We start from the raw sequence: 10,435 nt of genomic DNA on the forward strand, positions 1-10,435 counted from the left end.
CACACAGAGAACAGACATTAGCATAGTTCTGTCAACAAGGTTATGTCACTAACGATGACAACTCTAGCCTCCTTAAGTTCTTGCCTGGAAAACTCAAGCTGCCAAAGGGATTTACTGTTCGTTTCTGACAGCTAGGACCCATGTCTCCCAGTCTCTGAGAGGCTAGCACCCTAACTTTGACAAGCACCAGTTAGCAAACCCAGGTGGCCAGCCCCACCGCCCACTTCTTGTGAATGTCCACCTTCCTGCCTGTGCTTGAACCCAGGCCTGCCTCCTTCCTACTCCCTCATCCTTCCTTCAGGATGCCCAGCCACCTCTGCACAGAGGGAAGCCGAGTTAGGTTCGTGCTGTGCCCTTCCCTATTGGACTAGTTATTACTGGTTAAAATCTGTCCTTACCTCTGACTAGCATCTGGCTTTCTTTATCCTCCACACCAGTCACAAGTGCTGTCGGATCTGCTTCCACCAGATGCCTTTTACTCTCTCAGACCAGGAAATTATTTCCTTACAGGCTTTTTGTCAAAGAAGTTTATCTGTAGCCACAGAAATTACTGAGAATTACTGTAATACTTCTCAGTATTGAGAAGTATATTTAGATATATTAAAGATTTGTAGCATTTTGAAACAGGAAAGGATTTGAGAGCTCATCTAATAGAACTTTTTTAGCCGTCAGAGGACACCAACACTCAGGGAGGTGGTGATCAGTTCAAAATTATGAAAATAATTAGGAGTCAGAATAGAAAGAGACCCTTGTCCAGCTCACTCCCAGTCCTGAGTTTTTTGCAAAGGAAAGGATGTTTCCCCAGGAGACTTGGACCATATACCACGCAGTCTCCTCAGATTCCAGCATCACTTAGCATCTCCCACCCAAATTCAAGGTGCACGTTCACCCCCAGAGACTGCGTGGTGAGTGGGCATTTTACCCAGCTCCCAAGACCTGACGGAGTTATGGTCCTGAAACATTTCTTTCTGCCTCATTCAAAGTATACTTAAATATGTATCTTTAAGAGTATATTCACATGGTATAAAATTCTGAATGTTCAGAAGGGTATACGATGAAAAGGCCCCTTTATTCTGCTATCCCCAGGCCACCCAGTCCTGTTCCCCTGAGATAACTGGTGTTTCCAGTTACCCGTGTAGCCTTCTGGAGATATTCTAGTTGAATGCACATCTTAATTAGCCCTGTAGTTAGACCATTCCCCTCCACCGCCAGAAATCATGTGTGGGTATCTTAGAAGGGTGAGTAAAATTAAAAATGGACCCAGCAAGAGTTGGGAAGGCATGTTTTAGCAATGAGAATTATTTAACATTAAATTTGATTCATGAGGCAGATAGAATATCTCCTCTGAAAACCTTTAGACATAGGATAGTCTCTCATCTTTATGGGTTAGTTTATAAGCAGTTTTTTCTGCAGTGAAGAGATGAAACAAATTTAGAATTATATGTTTAGCCAAAGGTATAAATTGTTTATTATAGATATTTTGGGCGAGATGTCTTTCTCACATTTGTCACAATAAGCTTTAAAGTATCTGTTTTAGACATGATTGTTATAGTTAACTATGAAATCAATTCTTTTTTTTTAAACCAGAAAATAGTCTGTTGGACGCGGTTCCATAGTGTAGCAGTTAGCACATCTGCTTTATACGCAGAAGATCCTGGGTTCACGCCCCAGTGGAGCCACAGTCCATGGTCTGTGGCCATGCCACCCTGAACAAGCCCGAAGTCTGATCTCGGAAGCTAAGCAGGGTCGGGCCTGGTCAGTACTTGGATTGGGAGACCACCTAGAAAGACCAAGTGCTGTAGGCATAAATAATAATAAATAATAAAAATTAAAAAAAAAAAAGAAAATAGTCTGTTAATCAGTTGAACAATTCTTTCATCTACAACTATCTTTCTGATTTTAGTGGCTCTATTTCTTTAGTTGCAAAATATTCAAATCTGTCCTTGAAGTGCATTCTAAGGCTAGTGTTATAAAACCCAACAGTCTTTAACAAAAAAAAAAGTTTTGCTTCAGTGACATCTCAGAACAAAAGTTTCCTGATAAAGAGCAAAGGGACATTGCAGTTTGTCCCTTCATTCCTGTCCTCAGCGGCACATTTAGGCGTTTGCCACCAGTGGGACAAGGTTGCTCAGCAAAAATTCGTAATCACTTTATCTGCTCCCTCAGCTTTAAGTCACGAAAGCAAGTGGGGAAAAAGTCAGTTCCTCTGGAACCAGTTCCAGTACTGCTAGTTCAACTCTACCACAAGAGAGGTGAGCATTTATAGAAGCATGCATTTTCACCGCTGAAATCTAGTCTTGATTCAAGAATTTAGTTGGGTACCAGTGTCCAAAGATGAAGATACTGATGAGATAGCATCACCGCTTTCAAAACATAAATTTTGAATGATTTTATATCCTCTTCCTGCCCCCTTTGGTTTATGGCTTGGTTCATTTTAAATTACTGGTAATAATTGTGTTATGTTTTAAAATAATTACATCTAAAAATAGTTTTGAATGGAATACATGGAAATGAAGAGATTATATATGGATATCATAATTATTTCAAAATTTCATTGTTAAAAAGGCCCATCAGGGAGACATGGCCCTTGAACTGGTTTGGCCCTAGGACCCTTGGGTTTCTGCCAGCTGGTTTGGTCCTTTGTGTCCACGTCACAGAGGGCCTTGTCCCTCACCCATACACAAAGCCTGCAGCCCAACAGAAGAAACAGCAGGAAAAATATGTAATTGTGAAAGTGTTTTGGAGGCCAATTTTGTGAGAGTATTTAAGCATTGGTTTATAGCTTAAAGACAAAATTAAAGTTCTGCCTCTGTAGGAAAGCTTGGGCAAAGGCCAAAGCTTTGGGCAGAAACTCATTTGCTAACAGTCACCAAGCGTCCAGTCGTGACAGGCGGCATGCGAGAACATTGGGTGCAGACTCGCCCTCGAGAAGCTCATGATTGAATGGGAAAGACGGACATGCAACACAGCGAAGTTCTGAGTGCTATGGGGTCTGTGGTTGAAGCGACATTAATTCCTTGGGGTGGGTCCCAAAAGCTTTCACACATGGTGTCTGAGTGCTTGCTATGTATCAGACACCGTACTGGACATGGGATAAAAGGCAAGCCACAGTCTTTGCTGGGAGAAGACCTGGGTGAGGAGCTAGCCTGAGTGGGGTCCTCGAAGCCATGGACGTAACTGTGATCTCCTAGAGAGAGAAGAGGGCCTAGGGCCAAGCCTAGATGAGGAGACTGCCCAGGGAGGAGGAGCTGGCACCAGTGTACCTGGAGCACCAGAATTAGGGAGTAGAAGAGGCAGAGATGGATGCATTTGCCGGTGCGAGTATTCATTATTATTAGACTTTTCTGTCTCGTTCTCTTGAAGTCCTTGGCTCGCATAAGCCTTATCTCATTGGAAGTAATTAGGCATGAAAAGAACTCGTAACAGAGATTTTTAAAAATCTGATTTCATGTTGTATCAGTGTTCTGCAGTTATCTGTGACGTACTTGTTCCAGAACAGAGTAACTTCCTCCATCATCGCTTGACAACTAGACCGTTGGTGCTGCTCTTTCCCCTCTCTCCCATCTTAAAAGTGCGCTGTCTTCCCACGAGAACTGTGGCCGGAACTGACTGGGGGCAGGGGCAGCTTGGGGGCTGATTTTTTTCTTCTTTTTGCTTTCGTGCGTTATCGAGCACCGATAACGCGTTATGTCACTGGTCCTTTATTCGGAAGTTAGGTGTCTGTTCTGTTGTCTGGTATCTGTTTCTCTAAAATGGAAAAATGTGAGTGTTATTCAAAAGATTTCAGTGCAGAGACCTTTCCTCCCTCCTGGCACAGATGCTTCCTGCCTTGTGTCATCTAATGTGGCAGGCCCTGGGGGGATGTGGCGAGCAGAGCAGACATGGTCCAGTCCTCAAAAGCTTACAGTCTAGTGTGGGAGTCAGACAGAAATCAGATAATCACATGGTAAAGATAGAGAGTCGTGATGCTTGCAGCAGTGGGAGATGTGGAGGTGACGTGAGAACCCACAGCAAGAGGGGCCAGGGAACTTGTTGGGATCGATGTATGTTAATCTGGAGTCCTCATGAAGAAGAATCGTTTGCCGTCGCCTGCTAATGAGCTATCGGTATTAAAAATAAAAAATCGTGTGTGATAAAGTGGCTCCTCAGCCAGCACCAGGGTACAGAGCTGCTCTTCAGAACATACTGAACAGACGAGTGCAGATGTGGAAAGGGGGAAAGCCTGCCTCCTGGGGCTGTCACCCAGGACATTCACTTTACAGTGCAGTTCTGACACATCTTTTTCTTCTGAAGTATGTAAATTGTACATTTCAGTTAAAGTTACTGGAAGTCATGTTCCGTATTTATCATCGTTTGAAACTGCTTACCAACACATTCAGCATCTGCCTTTCCGGAGCTTCAGCAGGTCAGACCCGCTCCGGGGTCTCCGTTCCTCCGCCTGTGTCCTTGAGCTGTTTGTGGACGTGACGTGCATGCTTATTACTTTCTTCGTTGACAGCCCCAAACTCCACTTTTTGTAAAATGATTTTCATTGTGTTCCTGTTAGTTTTGTCTGTTTTTCCTTTAAGTGGCATGCACCAATAAATTCATCACCATCCCTGGGCAGGGAAACTGTTCTAGCCCCACCCCCTTTTTTTTTGTTTACAGTCATTAAAATGTAGATCGTGTTTAAAGAAATTTTTGATGCACATCGATTAATTCTAACAGCTCTGTAAATTCTGTGAGCTTATTATTATTCAAATGAAATATATTTCCCTTGCAGTTGATCTCTCTTAATCATGAGCATTTATGTCCTAAAGTTGCCTTTTGATTGTCACCGACTTTAATTCATTCATTGAACAACAAATACTGTGTGGCCACTGTACCCGAGGCTTTTTGAGGTGCCAGCAGTACAGCCGTGGACAGTATGTGCCCAAAAATTAGTGTCAAAATCTTAAAAGCAAAAAGAAGCAAAGATGTAAACAGCCTTAAATAACTTTCCCCTTGTGTAAATACTGGCCTTTCTGCTTGGATGGCCCTGGCTTGACCACTTAACGGCTCTGTCAGCTTATTTGACCTTCGGTGAAATGGAAACAGTTTGCTGGGTTGTCACAGCGAGTTGCTCAGGGGGAGACAAATCTCATTAGACACAAAAGATGGAAAGTTTTAATGGCAGCAGATGCAGAGACTGCAGGGCCCACTACCCGAAGCAGAAGGTAACACAGCCGTGCTCCCTGTGGAGGTCCTGCTCCCCGGGCCCCAAGGTTCCCCTCGGGGACATCCGTCTAGAAGATGTCGCTTGTCAGGGAGCTTCCAGCAGCTGCAAGATGCTCCCATGCTGCTCTGATGGAGGGGTCACCCCCAGCCAGCCTTCCTCTGCCCTGCCTATGCACTAGCTCCGCCATGTCCACCATGTGCCCATCCACGACCCGTGGCGCGGTCCTCCGTGTGAGCTCCCAGACTGGGGGCGTGAGGGGGATTCCCGAGGGACAGCCCGCAGCACACCCAGGCCTCAGCCTATCCAAGTGTCATTACAGCAATGCCAGTACTTAGGATTATTTTGACAGATAATGAAGTAAAAAGCTTTTAGTATAGTGCTTAGCACAAAGCAGCACTCAATGAATATATTAATTCCATTAATACATTGTAACATTAATTATTGATTCATACATTAGTACCATTCTTATTCACAGTGAAAACGTTAGACAACCTGTTTCAGGAGCACCTTCTTTTCCAAATATGAAACATGTGTTTTCTCTTGAAACATACACGGACAATTGATTTATTCTAACATACACCTAAGTTTTCTTTCTAAATTTGAGAAATTCCTAACAACCAAGCTCTGCTACTTTTTTATTTTCCAGAAAAATAAATGAATATTATCCTCTTCTTAACCCTCCACCTCCACACCCCCCACCAAAAAAAAAAACAAGAAAGCAAAAACAGTCCACAAAAAGTGAAACTGATTTTGCTAGTGTTATTTGAAATGTCCAGACAACATAATGAATATATTTATTGTGCCGTTAATCAGATTTCAGTATTAGAGGACTAAAATTCTTGCCATAACGACCAGCTAAATTACTACTTAACGCTTTGCACACCCCCTCAGTTCCTTACCTGGTCTGTGTATTTAATTCTAAATCCGTGTCATCCTTCTAAACAAGTTGATGTGATGAGGGTTGCCGCCAGCCGCGGCCCTTCCTGCCTGACCGTCGTGGTCCTTGTCCTCGCTTGCAGGTGCTGTTCGGCACGGCCGATGGGCAGGTGATCGTCATGGACTGCCATGGCAGGATGCTGGCCCACGTCCTGCTGCACGAGGCCGATGGCGTCCTCGGCATGTCCTGGAACTACCCCGCCTTCCTGGTGGAGGACAGCAGCGAGAGCGACACCGACTCGGACGACTACGCCCCGCCCCAAGGTAGCCGGCTGCGGCAGGGCCGGGGGCGGGGGGTGCGGGGCAGAGGTCATGCTTCCCGAGAGAGGCCTCAGCCCACAGGTCCCCTTGGCGTGACCAGGCCTTTTTCAAGTGGGACCCAGTCTCGAGTGAAGTGTTGATCGTGTCTTTAGCCTCGTGGTAATGAAAGTCCGCATCTTAAAACATTGGGCCAGCACACTTTTACAAAGAACTCGACTAGACTGGATGCAGGTTTACTCTTCCCCACTCGGCATTGGACGAAAGAAGATTCAGAGACCGTGGTTATGCAGCAAGTCCAGAGTAGGTCCAGGGACAGAATTCAGTGCCTGGTGCTGCTCTGACCAGCTGCCCCTCTCAGGAGCAGTGGGGCTATTTGGGGTGACAAGGGATGTGCCTCTCAGACAGAGCAGACCTTTCCTGGTGGCCAGAGGAGTTTGAGTGCAGAGGCAGGCGCCTGCAGCATCTTTGGGTGAAGCAAGGGAGAGCGATAACTGGGGACCCCCTGCAGCATCTTTGGGTGAAGCAAGGGAGAGCGATAACTGGGGACCCCCTGTGAGCGGGACTGCCTCGGCGTGAGCCGAGCGCGGATGCCAGGCAGCCCACCTGGATGGCTGCCAGGGATGAGCGTGGCATGGGTGCGACGCCCAGGGGAGCCATTTGAGAGAGTCCTGACCTACCCTGGCCCGGGAGGGGACCTGGCATTTACTTCTTGAAATAACACATGGAAGAATCCAGAATGTGGTTCGTCATGGCTCCTTTCTTAATGCCCAGTGAGTACTCCTGGAAGTTACGGAGCAGGATTTTCCTCATGCTGACCGCACTGCGGATGTAGCGGAATTCTCTATGAGCCACACCCAGCCTCAACCTTCTCTCAGATTTGGGGTCTCTTGTGGTAAAAACTTAACAAAGCACTCATGGTGGCTGCCGTGGCTGCTCATGTCCTAGAACATTCAATAAAAGAGCACTTAGGGTTGAAAAGCAATTTTCCTCTGTATTTTGGAGCAGGATTAAGAAAATACGTTCGTTCCCTTTCCCGCCATCCTTATATGTTATATGACATTCCAGTAATTTACGTTTACACATCACTAGAAATATATAACACATTAGCACACAGGTTAATAAACTTTTCACACACATTTTCACCACCGCACAGCAGAGCTCAAGGACCCCCACTGCGTGTCTGTCCCCATCCTGCCTCTCATTCCAGGGTTCTCTGGTGGCGTGCGCTGTCCCCCGCTGGCCTGTGGAGTCCTGAGTGGTATGGGACGTTGCCTTGCTCGGTAGCGCCCCAGCCCCGAGTGCGAACTGCATTCCCAGGCAGTTTGCAGTGCGCTCTGCAAGGCTGCAGCGTTGGGGACCTGGATTTAGGTCGTGTGCTCATTGCCACTTTTTCAGTCAGCATTTCTGTCCCCACAGATGGTCCAGCAGCGTATCCCATCCCGGTGCAAAACATCAAGCCGCTGCTCACCGTCAGCTTCACCTCGGGGGACATCAGCTTAATGAACAACTACGATGACTTGTCTCCTACTATCATCCGCTCAGGGCTGAAAGGTACGGGAGGCTGCATGTGACATTCCAGTAATTTACGTCAGCCTTCCAGGCCGGGTGTCACACACCCAGCACTTGCCGATTCCAGCCTCTGCAGTGACCTCCGGGCTTAACGGAGTCTGGTGGTAAGGGCCACTTACGTTCGCTCCTCTGCTAATCTGGTGAGCCGCCTCCGAGTCTCGCCTAGTGGAGGGATTTCTGCCAGCTTCACTGCTCTCCCCCTGCGGCAAGAGTGGCCCTCTCTCAGACACACAGAGCGTTTGTCCCAGCGGACACGGTGTCCTCACAGTAGTGGGTAGCAGGCGGTACCTGGTGTTCTTGAGGCAGCAGACAATGCCCAAGACAAATTTACACGGACGCCCTGTCATTTTAAGGCTTATCAAGGAACTACTTATTGCGTAGTACCGTGACCTGAACAGATTTATGGAGGCTCCACAGTTGCCAGACCGAGGCATGGATGCGAAGGTCAGCTGACTGCCTAGTCAGGCACTGGTACCTTCCTGATACATTGTGAAATGCTGCTCTCTCAGGAAAATCCATGTCCATAGGCATGTGGGGCGACCTGAATTTTGCAGTTTGAGAATACTACCGGTGATGCGACCTGATGAGTTTTTTTGGAAAACAATTGTCTCCTCAGTCAGATGGTACAATGCACAAAATCCTAGGCTCCCTCTGGTCCTCAGTGTTAGGGAGCCCACCGTAGCCTGAATGGGGGAGGGACATGCCAGAACCTTCGGTTTAACTTGCTGCTGTCATTCAGAGCTGGCCATCAGACCAGAGTCGTGGCCATGTGCTGAATTATTCAGGAGTCACAGGGAAATAGATAATCAAGTCTATATGTCAAATTGCTGATCGCCTGGAATACATCATACGTGCCCCCCCACCGCATGAAGCACTTATTAATTCTATTATAAAATTAGAGAATGTCTTTAGAAGCAAGTTATACTCCCTCCTTGGGTGTCCCATTTTGCTGTTTCAGAGCGATAATTGGAAGGCATTACTTAGCCTGTAAACTCCTGAGGGACAAGAACTATGTAGCAGTCCTTCATTACGCCACAAATAGGCCCTGTTAGGAGCTGAGTGAGTATTTTTTGTGGCGATGAACTTAAATTCCTTGGGATTTTTCTGAATTTTCTGCCTTTAGTGGAGCTAAAATATAGGGTTGGGTATCATAAATTTGCCATATATTTAATAATCCAGGCTCTACTTTTTTCCTTCAAAAATTCTATCTTCAAATCTTTTAACCAAGGTTTTTAATTTCATCAGAACCTAACTCTAGTTCTGGAATCCTGAACTAAATTCTCTACTAAATATCTGATTAGGGCTGAAAAGAAAACAATTAGCACTTAGTTCCTTTTTATTCTTTACAGGGTGAGTTTTTCTAATTTTTCGTTGCCTCGCCCTCCCGTGGAGCTGTGTTTTGTTCCTTGGCGGTATTACTTTGTCCCCTGCCAGACTGGGTTGCACTGGGGCAGCACGCTGACGCGGTCCCACCAAGTCTGCAGCAGGGGATGAGCGCAGACTGCCGGCGGGGGCGATGACCCAAAGGAGTCCTCCCAAATGGGACAGTTTTTGACTCGAGTTTTGTCCTAACTCCTATCCTGCGTGATCCACTTAGTCTTTCTCAGTCACTGTGTCAGAGAAGTATCATCAGAGAACTTTTCTAGTGAAAAAAGGAGACTCGTGATATTCTTCAGTTTATCATCAACACCGTAATTCGTGTCCTATGCGAAAGAACCTAGAATGTCATTTAGCTTACAGTCCCTGTGACCAGACCTCTTCCCCACCACCTGTCAAACTTCGTTGTCTGTGCAGATTTGTATGTTGGGGGGTGGAGAGGTTGGTTTGCTTTGCAGATGTTTTCTGAATAAGTTCTCCTTGACGAAAAATCTAAGAATCCTAAATTTGGAGACTTCTTTTTATCATAGAATTAATGGTCAATTGGTTCACTTTATTTAGAGTTTTTACCCTTTGTTGTGACTTTTACTCTTTCTCGAGGATGTAGGGGGGAAAAACTTTTCCCTCTACCCATCTGACATTCTCTAACTGGGGCCTTGTAAATTAGACCGACAGGAGACAGACAGATTGACAAGAGAGGAACAGACAGGTTTATTAACACGTGTGTTATGCTTACCACGGAAGCACTCAGAAATGAGTAACTCACAGGTAGGGGAGTGGAGCTGAGAACTTGGGTTTATGTAGCATGTTAACAAAAGGACAGCACAGTTTTTAGAAGCAGCAAATTGAAGAGAAATACATGGGGGAACTAACGGAAGTTAAAGGCCATTTGGTGACACTTGTTATGTAGATTCTTTTGGTGCCATTTTGGCAAATAAGGGTCTAAAGTTGTCTCCAGTGATTAATTTATGTCTTTTCTGGTGGGGGTGGTACACATTTACAAATTGTCCTGTTTTTAGGCAGGAGAAAGAAAAGCTAAGTAGATTCTTGAGAAGAATTAGTCCTGTATTCTTAGCCCCTGGCTTGGTCCAAGAT

The 10,435-nt window shown here is 45.9% G+C and overlaps 1 protein-coding gene across 3 annotated transcripts in view; it reads left to right on the top strand.

Moving 5' to 3' along the window:
* Positions 1 to 10,435, top strand: part of TULP4 (TUB like protein 4) — a 188,850-nt gene that overhangs the window by 138,764 nt on the left and 39,651 nt on the right. The window contains exons 1-2 of one of the 3 annotated variants that reach the window (XM_039873903.1): positions 6,182 to 6,397; positions 7,811 to 7,945. The exons of 1 other annotated variant lie outside the window; for it this stretch is intronic. In XM_039873903.1, coding sequence (XP_039729837.1) covers positions 6,253 to 6,397; positions 7,811 to 7,945 — 280 coding nt within the window. In that variant the 5' untranslated portion in view covers positions 6,182 to 6,252. Of the gene's footprint in view, positions 1 to 6,181; positions 6,398 to 7,810; positions 7,946 to 8,922; positions 9,023 to 10,435 lie in introns of those variants that run through there. One more of the 3 variants, XM_039873904.1, reaches the window with a different exon arrangement.

This window comes from Pteropus medius, unplaced genomic scaffold, assembly GCF_902729225.1.
Source record: "Pteropus medius unplaced genomic scaffold, Ma_sr-lr_union100, whole genome shotgun sequence".
NCBI classification, from domain to species: Eukaryota; Metazoa; Chordata; class Mammalia; order Chiroptera; family Pteropodidae; genus Pteropus; species Pteropus medius.